The sequence below is a fragment of the Onthophagus taurus genome, chromosome 1, assembly GCF_036711975.1.
Source record: "Onthophagus taurus isolate NC chromosome 1, IU_Otau_3.0, whole genome shotgun sequence".
In the NCBI taxonomy this organism is placed as follows: Eukaryota; Metazoa; Arthropoda; class Insecta; order Coleoptera; family Scarabaeidae; genus Onthophagus; species Onthophagus taurus.
The window spans coordinates 40708600-40734728 of NC_091966.1; the positions used below are offsets into that span (position 1 = coordinate 40708600).

A 26129-nucleotide genomic window follows, 5' to 3' on the forward strand; every position below is an offset into this window, starting at 1 on the left:
TATATGGAGGGGAGGCAGTATAACTTTTTCGCGACTTATTAATGGTTCTTCGATGATGTTTGCTTTTCCTACATCCATGTTAAGTCTCGATGGCCAGACTTTCCTGGTCCAGTGTTCATTTTTCGCTCGACTATCCCACAGACATAGAAAGCAAGGATATTTTGTGTATCCACTCTGCTGTCCCAATAAAAAGTTTATCATTTTTAAATCTACACATACTTGCCATTGATGTTGATTGTATGAAATTTTTTCTAAAACAAGCTTGATGTTTTTATATTCATCCTTAAGTATAGTGGAATGACCTATTGGGATTGATGCTAACACGTTTCTGTTATGCAGTAACACACATTTCAAACTTCTTTTAGAACTATCTATGAATAGTCGCCAGTCTTGTGGTTGATATTCTGGAGGGCCCATTAAATTTAAAAGCCCAGAAATGTCATCACAATATACGATATCATTCAAATTTGTAAAATAAGGAAGAATATCGCGCTCTCTAGTTCGATAACTTGTTATTGACACGCCAGGATGAAGGCAATGTTTTTCTTTCAGTCTTGACGCAAGAAGCTCAGCTGATTTCTTCGATAAATTTAAATCTCGAATCAAGTCGTTTAGCTCACTCTGAAAAAACCCTTTTCGACTACTTTCTTCGAATTCACTTTCACTGCCGTGTTTACTGCTACTGCTAACGTCTAACATTTCAACATCATCATAACAATCGCCGGGTAAAGAAGTAAATTCCGGTGTTGGTAAATCCTTACTATGCAACGTTGGTGGCTTAGCTGATTGTTGTACATTTGGGTAAATCCATGAACGCTTTTTATACCGATTCATACCCTTTACATTTACAGCGCAAAAATAGCAGTGATCAAAATGGTTTCTTGGCTCTCTCCAAGTCATCGGTATTCCAAATGGCAGCCCTTTTCGACCTCCTTGTGTCCACTATCTGAGTGACTCCACACAAGTTTTACAAACTTTATGCGGAACCCAACATTTATCTTGCTGTCCAAGGTGTTTTCCAAAATATGCCTGATAGGCTTGTTTCACGAAATCGTTTATATTCCTTCGTTGCTTCTCCTGACAATATTTACCACATATATAGCAGAAATGGTCGGGATTATTAACACAGGACTTGCGTGATGATCCACTCATACTTTTTTATTTTCAACAACTACGTCAAGATGACAATAAAAATGACACAAGAATGAGTAAACTACACCGAATAGTGATCAAAAACGACAATGTTAAAATTTTAAGGCTATTTGATATTTCGAGGGTTTTGTTATTTTAATAAAAATACCAGTTCCACAATTTATACAATGAAAACAAGTTGACGAGGAAAAGAGCAATAAATAAAAAACGCGTATGCGATCCCAGATGTGTAACACTCTGCTATACCACCAATGTTGCTTAGTAAAGATTTACCAATATAGGTGTTTACTTGTAATTTTATGAAATGTTAGATAGTATTAAAAATGAAAAAATAGTGAAAGTGAATGTGAAGGCTGTAGTCCTATACGTCAATGGCCATCTTAGGGTGAGCTTGATATTATATTTTTCCCAATCAGACAACTAATTGTCGATTTATGGTAAATTATGTAAAGCTGTCTTTTCATTTTATATAGATCGGTTTATCACGAAAACTAGAGTCAATTCAAACAATCTAATTTATAGCATAAGAACTTCATAATGATGTGCATTTAAATTGGCTCCATAAAATTAGGCCGCAGAAAAAAATATTGTTTTGTTCCCCTGTGAATTGTAATGTTAATCGTTTAAAATTTTGCGTTACTGGTCGTGTACGTGCTGTTTGTAATACTGATTCACAAAGAGAGGTGACTGATTACCTTAAAGTATTGCATAATAATATAGAAGGACTTCGAAATAAACGACATGAAATGTGCTCCTTTTTGCAGGATAACAAGTTCGACGTTTTTGCATTTTTTGACCGTGGGGGTGTAGCTATTTTCTTATCCAATGCGTTTTCTTCATATAAATTGCTTACTTTGGATGCCCAGTGTGTGAAAAGGGACATCGAGGCTGCTGGTATCATAATAAATAAAATAATATTAACGGTATATCGCTCACCACTTGGAAATTTCGAGGTGTTTCTTGATAAATTAGATAATATTTTATCGAAATTAAATCTAAATAAGAATATAATACTGACAGGTGATTTTAATGTTCATTTTCATGTGTGTACTGGGGATTCCGTTCGGTTATGCAGCCTCTGTGAATCCTATGGTGTCAGACGAGTAAACTTTGAGGCCACTCGCAACCGCACGTATCTAAACAATATATTCAGAAATCTGATCATGTCTGATCATCTGGCAATTTCATTTTATTCTAAAATTCAAAATGAAATTCACATACCAAAAACCAGATTTAAACATAGACCTTTAACTACACAAGGATTGTATCAGTTTTATAATTGTGTTCAAAACATTGATTTTTCTTTTGTTAATGATAATCAATGCGTGAATGAAATATTCTGTAAGTTCACGCGATTACATAAACATTAAACAAAACTGAACGAATCCAATAAGTTATGATTTACAATTACCCATACGAACCTTGTTTACTTGTTTCTACCGGTTTCTGCTTATTTCCAAAAATCGTATCTTTATTCTGTGCTAGCTCATTCGCTTATATCACGTGTTCCTTCGCGTAACGAAACTTCTGGATGAAGTGAATTTAGTAAATTGTGCAATTTGGTAAGTAAAATACTGTTTTGTTTTACCTGTTACAAAAACTATTAAACAGTTGTAGATTTATATTGGAGCTGAGATAATTTTTGATAAAATAAGTTTTGTTCTTCAAAGTGCTCAACTTTGCTTGTTTTTTTTTTAACATGTCTATTAATATTTTAATACGATACTTAAATTGAGGTGCATTGATGACAATAACTTTTGCTAGGTATTTTAAGTTGTTAATAATAATGATTTGATCATTAACATATGATAATCTCCCTTCCGAAGATTTTGACCATGCTTGGAAAGCTTGCAGACAGTTAAGGTTTACAGACCTTAAAACGGTAACCTCAACATCAGAATTACTTGAAAAATGGCCATTTTATAAAAGGCCATATGAGTTTCGTTTGGTATAAACAATATCTCTTTCGTAATTATACCAGAAAAGCTTACAACATGTTATTTTACAGATTATCTTGGACGTTACGGCAGGGTTTGATACTAACCACGATAGTTTGTTAATGAATTGGAAGCAGAGGCGGCGCTACCGGGGGGTGCAAGGAGTGCACTGCACCTGGGCGCCGTTTAAAAGTAGTAAAAGCAGTATTTAGTGTTCCAGACGCTGTATTTAGACCTGTCGGAAGTATCTAGTCTTCAGAAAGCAGTATTTAGTCTTCTAGAAGCAGTATCTAGTCTTCTGCCAACGTTATGTATGTTTTCTCTAACAATATCTTATCTTTCTTTTGCAATACTTAGACCTATCAGCAGTATCTAGTCTTCAGAAAGCAGTATTTAGTCTCCACAAAGCAATTTTAGTCTTTAGAAGGCAGTATTTAGTGTTCCAGACGCTGTATTTAGACCTGTCGGAAGTATCTAGTCTTCAGAAAGCAGTATTTAGTCTTCTAGAAGCAGTATCTAGTCTTCTGCCAACGTTATGTATGTTTTCTCCAACAATATCTTATCTTTCTTTTGCAGTATTTAGACCTGTCAGCAGTATCTAGTCTTCAGAAAGCAGTATTTAGTCTCCACAAAGCAATTTCTTCACAAGTTGTTTAAATTTATTTTGTTAATTCTAGATGGTGGCGTAACAGCCGCTATGTGGCTGCACTAATACAACCTTTTGTGATGGCAATTGGCGAGAATATTTTTAAATTAAAGTTTAATGTTTTGAAGTTGCAATAAAACACCTATTTAGATATGTGTTGCAGTACAATAAAGCCTGAAAAATGAATTTGGTGTTTAATTGTCTGATTAGTATTACCTTATTTATGTTAGAAAATTACTGAATGTGAAAGGATAAAAGATACCCTGTGATCAACGAATTTCTTCAATGAAATCTCCTTCAATGATAAACCTTGGGCTTAATTTTGCAAACAATTCTTTGTATTATTGTTGAATCATTTTGTGACTTGCTGCACAGACTTTTTTATAACTTCTCCATAAGTATATGACATGCAGTTTGTCTTGCAGTTTATTGTGTCTTATTATTTCCAGTGAGAGCTGAACCTACAGACACTTGAGGATTGTCAGCTTTCTGTTATACCGGGAATTTCATATAACTCGCAATATATGAATGCAGTAACCATAGTTACGAAACTACTATGCACTTGCACTGTCCCACATAAAATGCAACATAGATTAATAGTACAAGTATTGGATAGTTTTGCAAAAGACGCACGCCTAAAGTGAATGTTTCTAGTTGTAGGTCTAGTGTTAGTTCTACTTTTAGTTTAATAAAAATATACCACAATCTAACGCTAAATAACAATTAAAACTAGAACTACAACAACTAGACCGAGAACTAGAAACATTTGGATTTATAGTAGACGCCACGAGAGCTGGCAGTAAATCATCATTTTCCGCTCTTACAAATGTCATACGTAGTTCACAAACCGCTAGAGAGTAATGTGTGTTAGAACGAGATAGCATTAGTTTAATATGTCTGCTGTACAATTCAAATGGCCACGTCGAAAAAGTACGTCTGTTCTTCTAAGGGATGTAACTCTATAATTATAACCTCAAATCGAAACGTCTTGTGAGCGTTGTCATGATTTAATTCATCTGTCAGTGTTTTAACACCAAACACCGTTTGCGTTTGCTAACGGAAAAATCATACGATTGATAAAATGGCGGTCGTTTACCAAACACGTTTGAAGTTAGCGTTGCGTTCACCAGAAATGTTGCCAACAGTTTGGTCTCCGTTTGCAAACGTTGACAGTTGGTGAACGCGCGCATTAATCATTAAATAATATCTTTGACAATGTTTAACATATAACCTCCATTACTAACATAACCTACATTTAAATGTATGTGGTGAAATAATCTAAGTCGTACGTCCATATCTTGATTCATACCATTTTTAAGCGATCTGTCACTGCCAGCTCTCGTGGTTTGTACTATAGCCGCACGTCTCTCAAGACGGCTAAATCCAAATGATTCTAGTTCTAGGTCTTGTATTAGTTCTAGTGAGAGTGTAAATCTAGAACTAACACTAGATCCAGAACTAGAAACATTCGGATTTAGCCGCACGTTTCTCAAGACGGCTAAATCCAAGTGATTCTAGTTGTAGGTCTTGTGTTAGTTCTAGTGATAGTGTAAAACCAGAACTAACACTAGACCTAGAACTAGAAACATTTGGATTTAGCTGCACGTCTCTCAAGATGGCTAAATCCAAATGATTCTAGTTCTAGGTCTTGTGTTAGTTCTAGTGAGAGTGCTAGTGTAAAACTAGAACTAACACTAGACCTAGAACTAGAAACATTTGGATTTAGCCGCACGCCTCTTAAGACGGCTAAAGCCAAATGATTCTAGTTCTAGGTCTTGTGTTAGTTCTAGTGAGAGTGCTAGTGCAAAACTAGAACTAACACAAGACCTAGCACTAGAATCATTCGGGTTTAGCCGTCTTGAGAGACGCACGGCTAAACCCGAATGTTTTTAGTTCTAGGTCTAGTGTTAGTTTTAGTTTTAATGCAATAAAAATATGCAACATAGTGATATCTTATCCTAACTAATGCTACCTACCACTGTCACTAGACCTAACATTAGATATAGAACTAGAAAGTATCAGAATTAGCCGCACGTCTCTCAAGAGAGGCTAAATCCAAATGATTCTAGTTCTAGGTCTTGTGTTAGTTCTAGTAAGAATGCTAATGTAAAACTAGAACTAACACTAGACCTAGAACTAGAAACATTTGGATTTAGCCGCACGTCTCTCAAGACGGCTAAATCCAAATGATTCTTGTTCTAGGTCTTGTGTTAGTTCTAGTAAGAGTGCTAGTGTAAAACTAGAACTAACACTAGACCTAGAACTGGAAACATTTGGATTTAGCCGCACGTCTCTCAAGACGGCTAAATCCAAATGATTCCAGTTCTAGGTCTTGTGTTAGTTCTAGTGAGAGTGCTAGTGTAAAACTAGAACTAACACTAGACCTAGAACTATAGAAACATTTGGATTTAGCCGCACGTCTCTCAAGACGGCTAAATCCAAATGATTCTAGTTCTAGGTCTTGTGTTAGTTCTAGTGAGAGTGCTAGTGTAAAACTAGAACTAACACTAGACCTAGAACTGGAAACATTTGGATTTAGCCGCACGTCTCTCAAGACGGCTAAATCCAAATGATTCCAGTTCTAGGTCTTGTGTTAGTTCTAGTGAGACTGCTAGTGTAAAACTAGAACTAACACTAGACCTAGAACTATAGAAACATTTAGATTTAGCCGCACGTCTCTCAAGACGGCTAAATCCAAATGATTCTAGTTCTAGGTCTTGTGTTAGTTCTAGTGAGAGTGCTAGTGTAAAACTAGAACTAACACTAGACCTAGAACTGGAAACATTTGGATTTAGCCGCACGTCTCTCAAGACGGCTAAATCCAAATGATTCTAGTTCTAGGTCTTGTGTTACTTCTAGTGATAGTGCTAGTGTAAAACTAGAACTAACACTAGACCTAGAACTAGAAACATTCAGGTTTAGCCGTGCGTCTGAAGACTAGTTCTAGTTTTGACGCAGTAAAAATATGCAACATAGTGATATTTTATGTTAAATAACGCTACCTAGAAGTAGAAACATTCAGGTTTAGCCGTACATCTTGTTTCTAAGATTCATCTATGATCCGGTATCAATAGTAGACTCATCTATTATCTTATAGGTGATAAGTTCTCTGATGTCAATGATTGATTTATTTTATTTTTGAATTAATTTACTTCTAATAACTCCTTGTGCACTATTTTTCTATAAATAGCACATCTCGCATCAACAAATCTAAAATTATCCCTGCAAACTTTATATTTATCAACTAAAAAACAAACCATTGTTTTATTAAAGTTAAATAAACATAATTTTTATCAAAAATTTTTACAACAAAATGGAAATTTTCAAAACAGCCACCAACAACACAATTATTACACAACGCCACGTTTATTACCTTTCAAATGGATTTGTTTTTCCTTCAATAAAAATACCCTCATTTCAATGTCCATCTGTTTTTGTTTAATATCTAAATCGAGAATAGCAATTTTTTGCTTCTGCATTTCCAAATCTCGCTCGGCATGAATCATTTTGAATTCTTCCTGTTTCAACTGCATCCTTAAAATATCCAACTTAACTTTTGACTCGTCCTGTATAATTTCGTAGCGTTTCTGAATTTCTCTTAATTGTAACTCTTGAAGAAGTTTCTCGTGGGTTTTCGAGATTTTCTTGGGTATTTCGTTATCTGAACGGAGATCGCAAACTTTCTCTTCGACGTTCTTTCGAGATTTCATCGATTTATCTATCGTTGATAACGAAGCGTAGCTGGGAGTTTGGGAATTTTCTAGGTTTGGGTCGAAAACTGTTACATCTTTTGAGATTTTTTCGGAAATGTCATGATTTTTTAGCATGTTTTCATCGCTCCAATTTCCTTCTCCAATTTGTTCGTAAGATTTAAGATGGGGAAGACTTTTGTAGTTTGACCACCACGATTTTAGTTGGTAAATCGTTTTCTTAAAAGAACATTAAAAAATAAATTATAGAAGTAACTTTTTTAACTTACATTCGTTGTTATATCGCATGAATTAAATTGTTTACAAATTCTTTGCCATGCTAAACGCTTTTTATACAAAGAATTCCCATCTCGTGCCGAAATTTCAATTAAATCTATTTCATTTTCAATCAGTTCTAATAAAATTTCTTTTTCGATTTTTGATAAATTTGGTCGTTTGGGTTCGTGTGAAAATACTTCTAAATCGTAGTTGTAGGTATCATCGTTTATAAAAACCTGCAAAATGTTGTTATTTTTGATATCTTGGAGATTTAACTTTAAAAACCTTGTGGGGTATAAACATTTCGTTTAAAATCGAATGGATTATTACAAAATAATTTCGTAAAAGTGATATAATCGTCCAAAAAGGGGACAACCAAAGCATTTTTTTATTGTTACTTGTTGGTTAATCTAAAAATTGATTTCTTTTTGATAAAATTGGCGCGACAAGAAAATTGACATAAAAAATTTGACTTATTTGATTTTCATTTCTAAGTTTTATTCATTAAACGTTTTATTTTTATATCTTTTTAAACATTGTTAAATACATTAAATCATTAATTTTTTAATTAATTTTAATTAAATAAATAATTTTTTTAAAATGCGCCATCTATGAGATAATTGTCAAAGTTTTAATATGTCATATTTTTAAATTTTAGGAATTTTTACTACATTTATAAGATAATAACGATTATAACACAAAATATATCATTTTTTAGTAAAATATATATAATTTTTTAGCTACCACTGTCACTAAAATTAACGTTAGACCCAGAACTAGAAACATTCACGTTTAGCCGTCTTAAGAGACACACGGCTAAACGGAATGTGTCAAGTTCTAGGTCTAGTTTAAGTTCTACTTTTCATTTAATAAAAATATACCACAATCTAACGTTAAATAACAATTAAAACTAGAACTAATACTAGACCGAGAACTAGAAACATTTGGATTTAGCCGCACGTCTCTCAAGACGGCTAAACCCGAATGATTCTAGTTCTAGAATTTCTAGGTTGGAAGCACTTTTCGGTATTTTAGAAGTAATTTCTTATTTTTGGAAGCAGGTTCTATCGTTTGGATGCAGTTTCGGAAGCAATTTCTGTCTCTTGGAATTAGTCTCTAGTTTTTTGCAAACACTATTCACTATTTTGGAAGCAATTTCTGTCCCTTGAAATCAGTTTTTAGTCTTCTGTAAGCACTTTTCAGTATTTTGGAAGTAGTTCTAGTCGTTTGCAAGCAGCTTTCAGTATTTTGAAAGCAATTTCTATCTGTTGGGAGCACGTTTCAGTATTTTAGAAGCAGTTTCTTATTTTTGAAAGCAAGTTCTATCGTTTGGATGCAGTTTCTAGTTTTTTATAAGCACTATTCACTATTTTGGAAGCAGATTCTGTCTCTTGGAATCAGTTTCTAGTCTTCTGTAAGCACTTTTCAGTATTTTGGAAGCAGTTTCTAGTCTTTTGCAAGCACTTTTCAGTATTTTACAAGCAGTTGCTTATTTATGCAAGTAGTTTCTATCTTTTGAAAGCAGTTTCTAGTCTTCTGTGACCACCTTTCAGTATTTTGAAGCAGTTTCTAGTCTTTTGCAAGTATTATTCACTATTTAGGAAGCAATTTCTGTCTCTTGGAATCAGTTTCTAGTCTTCTGCAAGCACTTTTCAGTATTGTAGAAGCAGTTTCTTATTTTTGGAAGTAGTTTCTAGTTTTCTGTAAGCACCTTTCAGTATTTTGAAGCAGTTTCTAGTCTTTTGCAAGCACTATTCACTATTTTGAAAGCAATTTCTGTCTCTTGGAATCAGTTTCTAGTCTTCTGCAAGCACTTCTCAGTATTTTAGAAGCAGTTTCTTATTTTTGGAAGTAGTTTCTATCTTTTAAAAGCAGTTTCTAGCCTTCTGTAAGCACCTTTCAGTATTTTGAAGCAGTTTCTAGTCTTTTGCAAGCACTATTCACTATTTTGGAAGCAATTTCTGTCCCTTGGAACCAGTTTTTAGTTTTCTGCTAGCATTTTTCAGTATTTTAGAAGCAGTTTCTTATTTTTGGAAGTAGTTTCTATCTTTTGAAAGCAGTTTCTAGTCTTCTGTAAGCACCTTTCAGTATTCTGAAGCAGTTTATAGTCTTTTGCAAGCACTATTCACTATTTTGGAAGCAATTTCTGTTGCTTGGAACCAGTTTCTAGACTTCTGCAAGCACTTTTCAGTATTTTAGAAGCAGTTTCTTATTTTTGGAAGTAGTTTCTATATTTTGAAAGCAGTTTCTAGTGTTCTGTAAGCACCTTTTAGTGTTCTGTAAGCACCTTTTAGTATTTTGAAGCAGTTGCTAGTCTTTTGCAAGCACTATTCACTATTTTGGAACCAATTTCTGTCTCTTGGAATCAGTTTCTAGTCTTCTATAAAGACTTTTCAGTATTTCGGAAGCAGTGTCTAATCTTTTACAAGCAGTTATCAGAGATTGTTAGCTAGACCAGAGTATTATTGCTTATTATCTCCGTAAAACATTGCGAAAAATTGTGAGAGATTAGCATAAACTTTTACAAATTCTGAAAAGTTCCAGAAAGTACAGAATCAGTTCTAAGTGTTTAGACAACATTGAGATTCCGGTTAGAAATGTCAACGTCAATTTTGACATATTTGTAATTGTCATGAAAAACCCTTTAAAATGAGCCCAAACATGATACGTTTAATTCCAATATTACTCGAGATATAAGCAACTTCCGGTTTGAAATGTCAATGTCATTTTGACAAATTTTTTATTTTTATACAATGTCTTAAAATTTATCACAAAAACAAAAATAAAATAAAAAATTAAGGTTGGTATTAATATTTAATAGTTAAATTACTATCTTCATTGTTGCTAACTTCGGGTTTAACGTTTTTTTATTCAAATTTTATTGTTTTTTAAAATAAGTGCGTCATCTTCGGACTCATTTTAAAGGTTTTTTAATGAAGGTGACAAATATGTCAAAATTGACGTTGACGTTTCAAACCGGAAGTGATTGTATTTCCATTAATATTAAAATTAAATATGTCGAGTTTGGACTCATTTTAAAGGATTTTTTATGAAGTTGACAAATATGTCAAAATTAAAAGTTGAAAGTTCGAACTTTTTGGTTTTTTGAGATAAATGCGTCAAGTTTGGACTCACTTTAAAGGTTATTTTATGAAGATTACGAATATAATAATAAAATTAAAGTTGACATTGACAACTGAAAGTTTTTTTCATGACTAAACCCGACTGTTGCTAGTTCTAGGTCTTGTATTAGTTCTTGTGATAGTGACAGTGTAAAACTAGAACTAACACTAAGTTTTCAGACTTTTCTAAGTTCTTGTCTAAGACGCCCGGCTAAACCTAAAACTTTCTAGTTCTAGGTCTAGTGTTAGTTCTAGTTTTAATTGTTATTTAACCTTAAATTCTTGTACGTTTTAATTGATCTAAAAAAAAATTTTTTATATAATCCACTTACCTTGCTTATAATTTCATCCATTTACCCATTTTGAATTAAATACAACCTTTAAATCCAATTGATTGTGTTTTTCATTAAAAAAACTTAAATTAAACGTCAATTTTGACAAGCAACTGCAATATTTCGATCTTAATCACCATGGTAACCGAGTCAAGTTGGATAACCTTAAAATTATAAAATTTTATTTCGATTTTTTACAAGCTAACCTAATTTTTATTAATTTTAAAACAATTCGAATTCTTTACGATTATCACGCATATATTTTTTTAATATCTTTATATTTTTGTGTATTGCTTCTTAAATGAAATACACTGTATAAATAAAAAGATTGTGTTTTGTTTTTGTGATAAGTATATATATTACTTTTATATCTTTTTAAACATTGTTAAATACATTATATCATTAATTTTTTAATAAATTTCAATTAAAATAAATAAATTTTTTTAAATGCGCCATCTATGAGATAATTGTTAAAGTTTTAGTTTGTCATATTTTTAAATTTATTTTAAATTCATTTTTACCACATTTATAAGATAATAACAACAATAATAACACAAAATATATCAATTTGTAGTAAAATATATATAATTTAATCTTATTTATTTGGTTTTTAATAAATATTTCTATCTCCGATCAATAGTGCCATCTTACGGATTAAATTTGAATTAATTCATATAAGTAAACAATTTTCCCAAAATGAATTTAAATAAGTAACTTAAAATTCGTATTAAATAAATATTAATGAAAATGTGTTAATTATTAGTTAGAATTTAAATCCTACTTTATCGATATTATAAAATATGTTGTCGAAATTAGTTGATGTAGCCACCGCACCGCGTCGTTCCGGCGTAATGAAGCCTCTTTTTTAGGTTATGTTTGAAATACGTTGCTGCCTGTCAATTTCTTGGTGAATAAGTGGGAAAAAACGGCGTCGTTAAGCTTTCGTTTTATTTAAGTGAAAACCCGAACGATTTTCTAAATATCGACGATGGGAACGCGCGTTTTCGTCGGCGGATTAACGTACAGGGTGCGTGAGCGCGACGTGGAGAAGTTCTTTAGAAAATATGGACGCATTAAGGAGGTTGCCATGAAGAACGGCTACGCTTTCGTCGATTTCGATGATTATAGGGACGCCGATGATGCCGTTTATGAATTAAATGGTAAAGAATTATTAGGGGAACGTGTTTCTGTTGAAAAAGCGAGGGGTACACCGAGAGGGTCTGATCAATGGAGAGGTAATGGACGAGGATATGGACCTCCGAGAGGAAGATATCGCGATAGGGACTCCGATAGGTAAAGAATTATTTAAATATACGTGTGATTTTGATATTAATTTAATTTGTGTTTAGATATGGACCACCAACCCGAACAGAACATCGTTTAATAGTTGAAAATTTAAGTACACGAGTAAGTTGGCAAGATTTGAAAGATTATATGCGCCAAGCTGGTGAAGTAACATACGCAGATGCTCACAAGTTGAGACGTAACGAAGGTGTGGTAGAATTTGCCTCTTACTCGGATATGAAGAATGCAATCGAAAAATTGGACGCAACCGAATTAAATGGACGTAGGATTAGGTTGGTCGAGGATAGGAGGCGTGGGGGAAAACGTTCGCGGTCTTCGAGTCGTAGCAGATCCAGGTCTAAGCAACGTTCTCGTTCCCGATCCAAGTCGAGGAGTCGTTCGAAATCGCGTGGACATTCGAAAAGTAAATCTCCGGCTCGATCTAAATCGCGTTCGCGGTCCCGTTCGAATCCTAAACGATCATCACGATCCCGCTCCATTTCCAATCATAAGCAAATGTCCAAGGATCGTTCGCATTCCAGGTCGGCGAGTAAAGATAGACGCAGTAAATCTAACAGCCGATCTTGAACCAAAAGAAAATAATAATAATAACGAAGGATAAGAAGGAAAAAATACGAAATAGTTTTTTTTTTTTTGTTGCTTTGATAATTTTTTTGTAATATTACTTTCTTTTATTGATTTAAATTGTTTAGTTATAGAATTCCACTGATACATTCAGAAATGAAATTTGATATATGATAATATACAATGTATATAACGATATGAAAAATGAAACTTTATAATTGGAGGTCTAATTTTTGGGATTTGGTCTGTGGCTTCGATTTCGTTTCTTACTGTATTTTTTTTTTTATTTTAAATGTGCTCATGAAGATTCTGATTTAGCTTTTTTTTTCTGGATTCCCTCCTCCTCCTCCTCCATAGGATTAAATTAAAAAAAATAAAAACTGTAGAGTTAAACGAGATGTGTCAAATAAGTTTCAGGCTAAAAAATAAGGTATGTTATGGACTACTCTAACTGTGTAAAATGTGCACAGTTTATTACTTTTTACAAATAAATTCATTAAATGAGATGATCCAATCTGTTTAATTTAGATCAGTCTTTTTCAAAGTGGGCGATAACGCCCTCTTGTGGGCACTAGCGGCATACAGGGAGGCAGTAAAGGGCGCACAGCGTTACGAAGTTATGAATATCTGGCCAAAAATCTAATTACAACTAAATGAAGTTGAAAATGTTTAAGGTGGCGATTCCAACCTCTTAGGTTCGTAAAATTGATAAAAAAATCGGTTTAATTTCGCCAATGATTAAGAGATGTCGCACTATACTCCATTTCAATAAAATCCCTAGATTTACAAAGTACCGCAGCAAGGTCCGTTGAGTAAACATACTGTATAAAAAGGCGCGTTGAATAAACGTACTGTATAACGTTATCCAACTCCATATGAACGCTGTTTTTATGAACGTATCCCCGCAAATGCCTCGTTGTGACGTCATTGGAAGAATTGACATCTCTATGCTTTTATTTATACAGTGTATTTCACTTAAGAAGCAATATACAAAAATACAAAAAAAAACGATAAAATAAAATTAAAAAAATATTAAAATATAACGCGAAATATTAACGGTTATAATTTTATTATTGTTAGGTTATCCAACTTGACTCGGTTACCATGGTGATTAAGATCCAAAAATGGCAGGTGCTTGTCAAAATTGACGTAGAATTTAAGTTTTTTAAGGAAAAAGTCTTATTTAATTGGTTTAAAAGGCTGTATTTAACTCAAAATTGGCTTATCTAGGGTATTATAAACAAGGTAAGTGGATTAAATCAAAAAAAATATTTTTAATTTATTTCTCTTAATTAATCGATTTAAATTAACTACAATTAACGAATTTGTTATGAATGCGAGATAATCGTAAAGAATTCGAATTGTTTCAAAATTAATGAAAATTGTGTTAGAATTGATGAAAAAATCAGAATAAAATTTTATTATTTTAAGGTTATCCAACTTGACTCGGTTACCATGGTGATTAAGATCGAAATATTGCAGTTGCTTGTCAAAATTGACGTAGAATTTAAGTTTTTTAAGGAAAAAGTCTTATTTAATTGGTTTAAAAGGCTGTATTTAACTCAAAATTGGCTTATCTAGGGTACTATAAACAAGGTAAGTGGATTAAATCAAAAAAAATATTTTTAATTTATTTCTCTTAATTAATTGATTTAAAGTAACGAATTTGTTATGAATGCGAGATAATCGTAAAGAATCCAAATTGTTTCAAAATTAATGAAAATTATGTTAGAGTTGATAAAAAAATCGAAATAAAATTTTATTATTTTAAGGTTATCCAACTTGACTCGGTTACCATGGTGATTAAGATCGAAATATTGCAGTTGTTTGTCAAAAATAACGGTGAATTTAAGTTTTTTTAATGAAAAACACATAATTAATTGGATTTAAAGGTTGTATTTAATTCAAAATGGGTAAATGGATGAAATTATAAGCAAGGTAAGTGGATTAAATGAAAAAAAAATTTTTAGATCAATTAAAATGTACAAGAATTTAGGGTTAAATAACAATTAAACCTAAAACTAACACTAGAACTAGAATCATTCAGGTTTAGCCGTCTTGAGAGACGTGGGACTAAATCCGAAATCATAAAATCTCCTTTAAAATGAGTCCAAACTCGACATATTTAACTTTAATATTAATAGAAATACAATCACTTCCGGTTTGAAACGTCAATTTTGACATATTTGTCATCTTCATTAAAAAACCTTTAAAATGAGTCCAAAGTGACGTACTTATCTCAAAAAGCAAAAAAGTTAGAATAAAAAACATTAAACCCTAAGTTAACAATAATAAATAATAAAGATAGTAATTTAATTTTTAAATGTTAATACCAACCTTAATTTTTTATTTTTTTTTATTATATACTTGTTTTTGTGACAAATATTAAGACATTTTATAAAAATTAAGAATATGTCAAAATCATATTGACATTTCAAACCGGAAGTTACTTATATCTCGACTAATATTGGAATTAAACGTATCATGTTTGGGCTCATTTTAAAGGATTTTTCAAGACAATTACAAATATGTCAAAATTGACGTTAACAATGGTGTTTCTTGTATACGATGTATGTATGAGTTGAAAGCAGCATGTTTGTGTATATGGTGGTGAAAGGAGTCTGCGGGTATTACCGTGTCTGATTGAGTAGCTTTCCTGTATATGTTGTATTCAATCTTATTTCAAACTTTTTTCAGAGTAAGGTCTGAGAAATTGATGGATTCATTCTTTTCAATTTCCATAGTGAAGTTGATTTTGTTGTGGAAAGTATTGACGTGTTGTAGAAGTTCACTGATGTTGTTGGGCGATGAGTTATCCCAGAGAATCAAGATGTCATCAACATATCTTTTCCATAGTAAAATGTATTTATTGAATGGATCAGTAGGTTCAAGTAGTGACGTTTCTAGTTGGTCTATGAAGAAATCTGCTAGTAGCCTAGCAGCATTTAAACATTTCTCCATTTAATTGGCAAAAATTAAGTTCGGTGCAGTGTTTTATTAATTTAAATAATTGTTCGGTGTTGGTTGTATTGAGACGGGTTTTCAGGTAATTGTGAACTATGGTTAAGGTTTCGTGGATAGCTATGTTGGTATAGAGATTAGTGATATCAAATGAGATCATTTGAAAGTTATGGGGGATGTTGATATTAGAAATTGTTTCTACTAGCTCTTTTCTATTTTTGATTGTGTTAGCAGGTTTATATTGTAACTGTCTGGTAATAGAGAGATTGATGAATCTGGCGATTTTCTGAGTACTTGAACTGACATATGTGATTATGGGGCGAATAGGATGGTTTTGTTTATGTAATTTTATGATTGAATATAGCATAAGAATTCTAGGGTTCATCGGTATAATTGTTAAAACTTTCGATTTACATCTGTTTCAATACATCATTCTATTTCATTTCACAGTCCATTAATAATATATGAAAATTTGACATTTTATTTTATGAACGTTTAAAACCTTATAGACTCCTGACGATGGTCTAGGCCGAAACCGGTAGACTTAATAAATTTATAAAATATATTGGAGTATAAGCATTGTTTATTTTTAAAAAGCACACAAATGAAAGTTGTTCTGTGCGAAATGGGATATGACGATCAAATTTTTTGATCTTAACCTTATTTTCAAGGTTATATGAAGGTCACGACCAATATTTTAACACGTTGACTGCCGCAATAGTCACTGAAAGTATATCCATTCTGGCCTGAACAATTTAAAAATTAAATAGACATGAGAATCAACTGATGCTTCTCATGGCTATTGTGGAAATTTTGCCGTGCTTCAAGACTTCTCGCTTCTCATAACAGTCAACGTGTTAAATGGCTGTGGATAAAACGTTCGCGGTCTTCGAGTCGTAGCAGATCTAGGTCTAAGCAACGTTCTCGTTCCCGATCCAAGTCGAGGAGTCGTTCGAAATCGCGTGGACATTCGAAAAGTAAATCTCCGGCTCGATCTAAATCGCGTTCGCGGTCCCGTTCGAATCCTAAACGATCATCACGATCCCGCTCCATTTCCAATCATAAGCAAATGTCCAAGGATCGTTCGCATTCCAGGTCGGCGAGTAAAGATAGACGCAGTAAATCTAACAGCCGGTCTTGAACCAAAAGAAAATAATAATAATAACGAAGGATAAGAAGGAAAAAATACGAAATAGTTTTTTTTTTTGTTGCTTTGATAATTTTTTTGTAATATTACTTTCTTTTATTGATTTAAATTGTTTAGTTATAGAATTCCACTGATACATTCAGAAATGAAATTTGATATATGATAATATACAATGTATATAACGATATGAAAAATGAAACTTTAAAATTGGAGGTCTAATTTTTGGGATTTGGTCTGTGGCTTCGATTTCGTTTCTTACTGTATTTTTTTTTTTTATTTTAAATGTGCTCATGAAGATTCTGATTTAGTTTTTTTTTTCTGGATTCCCTCCTCCTCCTCCACCATAGGATTAAATTAAAAAAAAATAAAAACTGTAGAGTTAAACGAGATGTGTCAAATAAGTTTCAGGCTAAAAAATAAGGTATGTTATGGACTACTCTAACTGTGTAAAATGTGCACAGTTTATTACTTTTTACAAATAAATTCATTAAATGAGATGATTCAATCTGTTTAATTTAGATCAATCTTTTTCAAAGTGGGCGATAACGCCCTCTTGTGGGCACTAGCGGCATACAGGGAGGCAGTAAAGGGCGCACAGTGTTACGAAGTTATGAATATCCGGCTAAAAATTTAATTACAACTAAACAAAGTTGAAAATGTTTAAGGTGGCGATTCGAACCTCTTAGGTTCGTAAAATTGATACAAAAAATCGGTTTAATTTCGCCAATGATTAAGAGATGTCGCACTATACTCCATTTCAATAAAGTCCCTAGATTTACAAAATACCGCGGCAAGGTCCGTTGAGTAAACATACTGTATAAAAAGGTGCGTTGAATAAACGTACTGTATAATGTTATCCAACTCCATATGAACGCTGTTTTTATGAACGTATCCCCGCAAAGGCCTCGCTGTGACGTCATTGGAAGAATTGACATCTCTATGTTTTTATTTATACAGTGTATTTCACTTAAGAAGCAATATACGAAAATATAAAAAAAGCGATAAAATAAAATTAAAAAAATATTAAAATATAAAGCGAAATATTAACGGTTATAATTTTATTATTGTTAGGTTATCCAACTTGACTCGGTTACCATGGTGATTAAGATCCAAATATGGCAGGTGCTTGTCAAAATTGAAATTGAATTTAAGTTTTTTTAAAGAAAAAGTCTTATTTTAATTGGTTAAAAAGGCTGAATTTAACTCAAAATTGGCTTATCTAGGGTATTATAAACAAGGTAAGTGGATTAAATCAGAAAAAATATTTTTAATTTATTTCTCTTAATTAATCGATTTAAATTAACTACAATTAACGAATTTGTTATGAATGCGAGATAATCGTAAAGAATTCGAATTGTTTTAAAATTAATAAAAATTATGTTAGAATTGATGAAAAAATCGGAATAAAATTTTATTATTTTAAGGTTATCCAACTTGACTCGGTTACCATGGTGATTAAGATCGAAATATTGCAGTTGCTTGTCAAAATTGAAATTGAATTTAAGTTTTTTTTAAAGAAAACCACATAATTAATTGGATTTAAAGGTTGTATTTAATTCAAAATGGGTAAATGGATGAAATTATAAGCAAGGTAAGTGGTAAGTGTTAAATCAAAAAAAAAAAAAATTTTAGATCAATTAAAATGTACAAGAATTTAGGGTTAAATAATAATTAAAACTAGAACTAAAACGTTTTAGGTTTAGCCGGGCGTCTTAGACAAGAACTTAGAAAAATCTAAAGACGCACGGCTAAACCTGAATATTTCTAGGTCTAGTGTTAGTTCTAGTTTTACACTAGCACTATCACTAGAACTAACACAAGACCTAGAACTAGAAACAGTCTGGTTTAGTCGTGAAAAAAACTTTCAATTGTCAATGTCAACTTTAATTTTATTATTATATTCGTAATCTTCATAAAATAACCTTTAAAATAAGTCCAAACACGACATATTTAACTTTAATATTAATGGAAATACACTCACTTCCGGTTTGAAACGTCAACGTCAATTTTGACATATTTGTCATCTTCATTAAAAAACCTTTAAAATGAGTTCAAAGATGAAGCTTATTTTAAAAAACAAAGAAGTTTGAATAAAAAAACGTTAAACCCGAAGTTAGCAACAATGAAGATAGCAATTTAATTTTTAAATATTGATACCAACCTTAATTTTTTTTTTTTATTATATTTTTGTTTTTGTGACAAATATTAAGACATTTTATGAAAATTAAGAATATGTCAAAATGACAGTGACATTTCAAATCGGAAGTTGTTGCTTATATCTCGAGTAATATTGGAATTAAACGTATCATGTTTGGACAAATTTTAAAGGATTTTTCACGGCTATTACAAATATGTCAAAATTGACGTTGACATTCTAAACCGGAAGTTGGCTATAACTTCATTAATATTGAAGATAAATATGTCGTGTTTGTACTCATTTTAAAGGATTTTTAATGAAGATTATAAATATGTCAAAATTGAGGTTGACATTTTAAATCTGAAGTTAGTTATCATATAATAGACAAATGGACAACTTCATGGTGTTCTTTCATGATGTATTCTTTATTAAAAAAACCTTTAAAATGAGTCCAAACATGACGAACTTATCTCAAAAAACAAAAAAGTTTGAATAAAAAAACGTTAAACCCGAAGTTAGCAACAATGAAGATAACAATTTAATTTTTAAATATTGATACCAACCTTAATTTTTTATTTTTTTTTATTATATTTTTGTTTTTGTGACAAATATTAAGACATTTTATGAAAATTAAGAATGTTAAAATGACATTGACATTTCACATCGGAAGTTGCGTATATCTCGAGTAATATTGGAATTAAACGTATCATGTTTGGACTTATTTTAAAGGATTTTTCACGACGATTACAAATATGTCAAAATTGACGTTGACATTCTAAACCGGAAGTTGGCTATAACTTCATTAATATTGAAGATAAATATGTCGTGTTTGTAGTCATTTTAAAGGATTTTTAATGAAGATTACAAATATGTCAAAATTGAGGTTGACATTTTAAATCTGAAGTTAGTTATCATATAATAGACAAATGGACAACTTCATGGTGTTCTTTCATGATGTATTCTTTATTAAAAAAACCTTTAAAATGAGTCCAAACATGACGCACTTATCTCAAAAAACAAAAAAGTTTGAATAAAAAAACGTTAAACCCGAAGTTAGCAACAATGAAGATAGCAATTTAATTATTAAATATTAATATCAACCTTAATTTTAAATTTTTTTTATTGTATTTTTATTTTTGTGACAAATATTAAGACATTTTATGAAAATTAAGGATATGTCAAAATGACATTGACATTTCAAATCGGAAGTTACTTATATCTCGAGTAATATTGGAATTAAACATATCTTGTTTGGACTCATTTTAAAGGATTTTTCACGACGATTACAAATATGTCAAAATTGACGTTGACATTCTTAACCGGAAGTTGACCATAACTTCATTAATATTGGAGATAAATATGTCGTGTTTGTACTCATTTTAAAGGATTTTTATCACCACGGTGAAATGAACCCAAAAGAATGCGCTATAATATTTGAATTAAAATATAAAAATTAAAATCAAAATCGATCTACTATACAGAGTTATCCACAACGACAGTCAATTAGAACTATACAGGTGTTCCGGATCAGAGCATTATACGGTTGAAGGATATATTATTCTGAAGGGATTTTTCTTATAAAATTTTTTCGAAATGTTTATAATCGCATAGGAACTGTTTAAAAATGTCCAATAGCGAATTCACGGAAAAAGTTTATTTCTCTCTCCGTGTCGAATCTATTGGTGGCCGATTACCTGTGTCTGATTTACGATCTGCTATTGGACGATTTTAAACAGTTCCTGTATGGTTATTATTAAAGTGCGGATTTCTAGCGATTATGCTATAAATAATTTTTGATGGCAGAGCAATTTTAACGATATGCAGGTGTTTCAGGCTTTTGTAGCAAGACTTTAACAGTCGATAGATCTTTTAAAATTAGCATAATATAAACATAGGTCGACAAACGCTTTGTTTTAAAGATACAGGGTGTTTAATTAAAATTTTTTTATTAATTTTTATTTTATATTACATGTGTATTTCAACCGATTCTTTTCAAATTTGGTATACGGAGGTTTTCTGGCATGAGAAAGACGATTATGGGGTCTGTTTTACTAAAGCCGGTAGAGGGCGCTCCGTAACGTGTTCTTTACCGATTAAAATAACAATAACTTTTTAAATGTAAAAAAATTGATAGTTTAAACATATATGGCGCAATTAAGCGAACGACAAACAATCTAAATATTAATGATGTATGGGTACGGTGATAGAAAACGCACTCAAAGTGAAGTTTGTACATTGTCAATCAAAATTCAAAAAATGCACCACGATTAATAAAGGATCTTGTATTTGAAACATATTTCTTTAAAACCACAAATGGCGAAGTTATTGGCAATATTCCAGACATTTGACACATCCTGTATGTATGTACAGGTGTCCAAATTTCGATGGGTTTGCAGGGTATCTCAGTTATTATGAAAGAAAGAAAGTTGCGGCTTTCGCGAACCTTGGCTACTTTTTTGTGAAACTTACAATGGCGCAAACCAAATTTTCATAGCCCTCTTTGTTTTTGATATATAGGGAGTGTTTCAAAATTTACATGGCTATCCGGAAACTTAGATTAGAATCCCTGATTTACATTAAACCTTAATTAAGAGAATTATTCAAAAATTTTAATTTAGTTGATTATTTTAGTTCCAGTTTTGAATAAGAGATGTCGCTAAAATAATTTTAAATAAAACTCTAATTATTTATAATAATTATTATTGATTACCAAACAATTTTACATTTTTATACACAATGTTTAAAATAATATCAATAAAATTAACTTAAACATTAATGATAACCAAATGTTTTCTGTTACATTTTTTAAATATTTCTTAATTATTAATTTATTGCTAATAGATATTAAAAATTAAGGGGATAAACATTAAAAGAAATGTGCAGATTAATCAATATTAATATCGTTACCCTTATAACTGGAATAAATTTGTGCATACTTTATAATATTTGCATACAGATACGGAGTTTAGAAGAAAACTATTTACCCAAAATGAACCGCACCCAAAAATATCACAGCTAACAAATACTAAAAAAAATATTATTTACACACCCCTATATTGAAACTTTATTAATATAAAATAAAATTTTTAAAAACAATTTTAAGCGAGGTTCCTCTATTAATTCAAATAAATCCAATTTAGTTAAATTAATTCATATTTTAAGATCTCAATCCCATTCCATTAATCATTATATTAGCTAAAGCATTCCGCCTTTTCCTCCATGCTCCCATACCTTGGGCGTAATATTGTAAATGTCTGTACCAAATTTTAGTTTGATCCTCATCATCAGCCTACAAAAAAAAATTAATTACAAGATTGAAAAATTTTTAATTTATAATTCTTTTTTACTTTAAATATAAAAGTGTCCTTCCCAAGCAGTTCCTGCACTTCAAAGTAACTTTGCCATGCGGGGTCGGCCGCAATAACGCATCGATCTAGGTAAAGTGGCTCTCTTAGTAGAGAGTACCGACCATTTTTATCCCGCACAAGAAGTAGGGCGGCCTCTCTAACACCTGAATGACGTGAAAATATCAAACCGTCTTCGGATGGATCAGTTCTGGTTGATGAATTGGACGATATCTAAAAGAAAAGAATTTTTAAAATTATTATTTCACATGAAGAACAATGTTGGATTAAGGTTAATAAAAGAAATGTAAGAAAAATGATTTCATTACTCTAAATCGAATTAATTTTGGAATTTCGAAATACTTCTACAAGAACAAGAGAAAGTTATTCAAAAGAATATACAGTTTGATCAAAAAAGACATAAAATTGTCACGTTTAGAGATATTTTTTCTGTCAGGTTCTTTTCATGGTATTCCCCGATTTAATAATAACACAGTTTTATTCTGGGACATTAGAAACATTTAATTCATGAAGAAATTCTACCTCGAATATTGCGCAAAATTGGTACAATATGGGTTTGATGTAATATTAAGACCAAGGATTTATAGATTTAATATGAAGATTGATTGTGGCCCAGAATATACCGGGTGATTCAGACCACCCGTACCAGGGATTTTTCTCAAAAACACAATTACCTAAGAAGTTGCAATAAAAAATATGATAATAAAATCGTATATGAAGAATCAAATGCACCAGTTTTTATCACGCTGGTAACCGGAAGTTGGTGGTAATGACGTCAACTTAAAAATTTTCCAAGTTGTCATATGAATTAAGTTTTATCGTAGAATAGATATTTTAAAAACAAACCATTTTTTTGTAATTCGCGACGGTAACGAAAGCTCTAACAGTACTCAAACGGGTGCTGTAATGAGACTCCTTACAGCATCCGATGCTGTAATGAGATTTTAGTAACATTTTATGGAACCAGTTCAAGTTGGTGACATTGGGTCATTAATTTTTCTAGTTGTCAATGTGACAATTTTTGTCTATGGATGTTTAAACACGTTCTTAGCATCGAATACAAGGTCCACAATGATGGTGTACATGGTGTACATGGTGTACATGAAACATTTTTTTCAGGTGAATACATTTTGTGTTTTGACAGTTTCTAATTGTCAATCATTGTCAATTCAAATTTCTATTTTCAAGTGTTACGGTGTTACCAACTGCTGCATACCTACTTCCCTACATTGTCAAAATTTATTTTATTTTTGTTAAAAGAAAAGGATAAAAACGCGAATTACAAAAAATAGCATAAAAAACACGTTTCATAAGACTTAAAGCACTCATTCATTAAAAAACTCGTGTGTTCGTTATACTATTACTTTAACTCTTCTTAGATTTAATGCAACGTTTAAGTGCTATTGATGATTACAATATTCTTTTCATATTTTTTCGTATATGAAAATTTTTAAGTTGATGTCATTACCACCAACTTTCGGTGTTGCCCGCGTGATAAATACTGGTACATTGGATTCTTCATATACGATTTTATAATCATATTTTTTATTGCAACTTCTTAGGTAATTGCGTTTTTGAGAAAAATCCCTGGTACGGGTGGTCTGAATCACCCGGTATAGTATTACGACCCAGGTACTTTCTAGTTTCCTAAGTAGAAATATTATTCTTTGTTGAAAACGATAACTTCGATAATTTAGTCATTTAGGTTGGCAATGGTTATGGATGTGTGAAAATTTTTTATAAATCTATGTTTTTGATTAGTTAAGAATAATTTTTGCCCATAACAAGTTCTTAGGTTGCCAATAATCCATCATGGATTGAAATGGTTTATGAATTATACTTATTGGGTTAATAAAGAATGTTTTTTGTTCATAACAAATTTCTCCATTCTTTTTAGTTTCCTTATTGCAACATTATTCTTTGTGAGAAACGATAATTTTGGCAATTCTGCCATTTTAAGTCTTTTACGTTGGCTATAATTATGGATGAATGGAAATTTTTTACAAACTATCTTTTTGAGCCAGTTAAGAACAATTTTTGCTCATAACAAGCTTTTCAATTTTATCCAATACTTGAATTACAACAGTATTTGATGAAAAAACGTCAATTTTAAGCATTTTTGAAATTCTAAGCCTTTTAGTTTACCAATAATCCATAATGGATTGGAATGGTTTATGAATTATACTTATTGGATTAATAAGGAATGTTTTTTATCTATAACAAATTTTTCCATTCTTTGTAGTTTCCTAGCTGCAAAATTATTCTTTGTTAGAAACGATAATTTTGGCAATTTTGCCATTTTATGTCCTTTACGTTGGCCATAATTATGGATGAGTGAAAATTTTTCATAAACTATCTTTTTGACATAGTTAAGAAAAATTTTTGCCCATAACAAGTTCTTCAATTTTATGCAATACTTGAGTTATAATGGTATTTGATGATAAAGATATCAACTTTAAGCTGTTTTGGAATTCTAAGCCTTTTAGGTTGCCAATAATCCATAATGGATGAAAATGGTTTCTGAATTATACTTATTGGGTTAATAAACAATGTTTTTCGTCTATAACAAATTTCTCCATTCTTTATAATTTCCTAGCTGCAACATCATTCTTTGTTAGAAACGATAATTTTGGTAATTTTGCCATTTTAAGTCTTTTACGTTGGCCATAATTATGGATGACTGAAAATTTATTGCAAACTATCTTTTTGAGTTAGTTGAGAATATTCTTTGATCATAACAAGTTCTTCAATTTTATCCAATACTTGAATTATAATGGTATTTGATGCAAAGATGTCAATTTTAAGCTTTTTTTGAAATTCTAAGCCTTTTACTTTTCTAATAATCCATAATGGATTGAAATGGTTTATGAATTTATTATACTTATTGGGTTAATAAGGAATATTTTTTATCTATAACAATATTTTTTCCATTCCTTGTAGTTTCGTAGCTGCAACATTATTCTTTGTTAGAAACGATAATTTTGGCGATTTTTCCATTTTAAGAGTTTAACTTTGGCCATAATTATGGAGGAATGAAAAATTTTTACAAACTATCTTTTTGAGTCACTTAAGAATAATTTTTGCCCATAACAAGTTTTTCAATTTTATCCAAGACTTGAATTATAACGGTATTTGATGATGAAGATGTCAATTTTAAGCTTTTTTGAAATTCTAAGCCTTTTACTTTTCCAATAATCCATAATGGATTGAAATGGTTTATGAATTATACTTATTAGGTTAATAAGGAATGCTTTTTATCTACAAGAAATTTTTCCATTCTTTGTAGTTTCCTCGATGCAACATTATTCTTTATTAAAAACTATAATTTTGGTAATTTTGCCATTTTAAGTCTTTTACGTTGGCCATAATTATGGATGAGTGAAAATTTTTCATGAATTATCTTTTTGAGATAGTTAAGAATATTTTTTGTCCATAACAAGTACTTCAATTTTATCCAATACTTGAATTATAATGGTATTTGATGAAAAAACGT

At 31.2% G+C, this 26129-nt stretch overlaps 3 protein-coding genes across 5 annotated transcripts in view; 1 reads left to right on the top strand and 2 right to left on the bottom strand.

The window, feature by feature from the left end:
* Positions 1-6973: 6973 nt before the first annotated feature.
* LOC111416637 (myb/SANT-like DNA-binding domain-containing protein 3) lies at positions 6974-8163 on the bottom strand. Its single transcript, XM_023048702.2, has 3 exons — positions 7989-8163; positions 7715-7939; positions 6974-7664 (listed from the first exon to the last, which is right to left on the bottom strand). Exons 1-3 carry the CDS (start codon positions 8085-8087, stop codon positions 7086-7088), a joined length of 903 nt encoding a protein of 300 aa, XP_022904470.2. The 5' UTR covers positions 8088-8163; the 3' UTR covers positions 6974-7085.
* A 3826-nt stretch (positions 8164-11989) lies between these two features.
* LOC111416633 (serine-arginine protein 55-like) lies at positions 11990-17631 on the top strand. 2 transcript variants are annotated; one of them, XM_071201365.1, is made up of 3 exons: positions 11990-12450; positions 12507-13016; positions 16861-17631. In XM_071201365.1, exons 1-3 carry the CDS (start codon positions 12146-12148, stop codon positions 17126-17128), a joined length of 1083 nt encoding a protein of 360 aa, XP_071057466.1. In that variant the 5' UTR covers positions 11990-12145; the 3' UTR covers positions 17129-17631. The 2 variants fall into 2 exon arrangements, with proteins under 2 accessions (XP_071057466.1, XP_022904466.1); XM_023048698.2 differs by lacking the exon at positions 16861-17631 and having other exon boundaries at positions 12507-13532.
* Positions 17632-21954: 4323 nt separating this feature from the next.
* LOC111416632 (Rho guanine nucleotide exchange factor at 64C) overlaps positions 21955-26129 on the bottom strand; it is a 145535-nt gene continuing 141360 nt past the window's right edge. For both annotated transcript variants that reach the window (XM_071201364.1, XM_071201363.1), the window contains 2 exons: positions 22619-22849; positions 21955-22560 (listed from right to left, as the gene is read on the bottom strand). In XM_071201364.1, the coding sequence (XP_071057465.1) occupies positions 22429-22560; positions 22619-22849 (363 nt within the window). In that variant the 3' untranslated portion in view covers positions 21955-22428. The remainder of the gene's footprint in view (positions 22561-22618; positions 22850-26129) is intronic.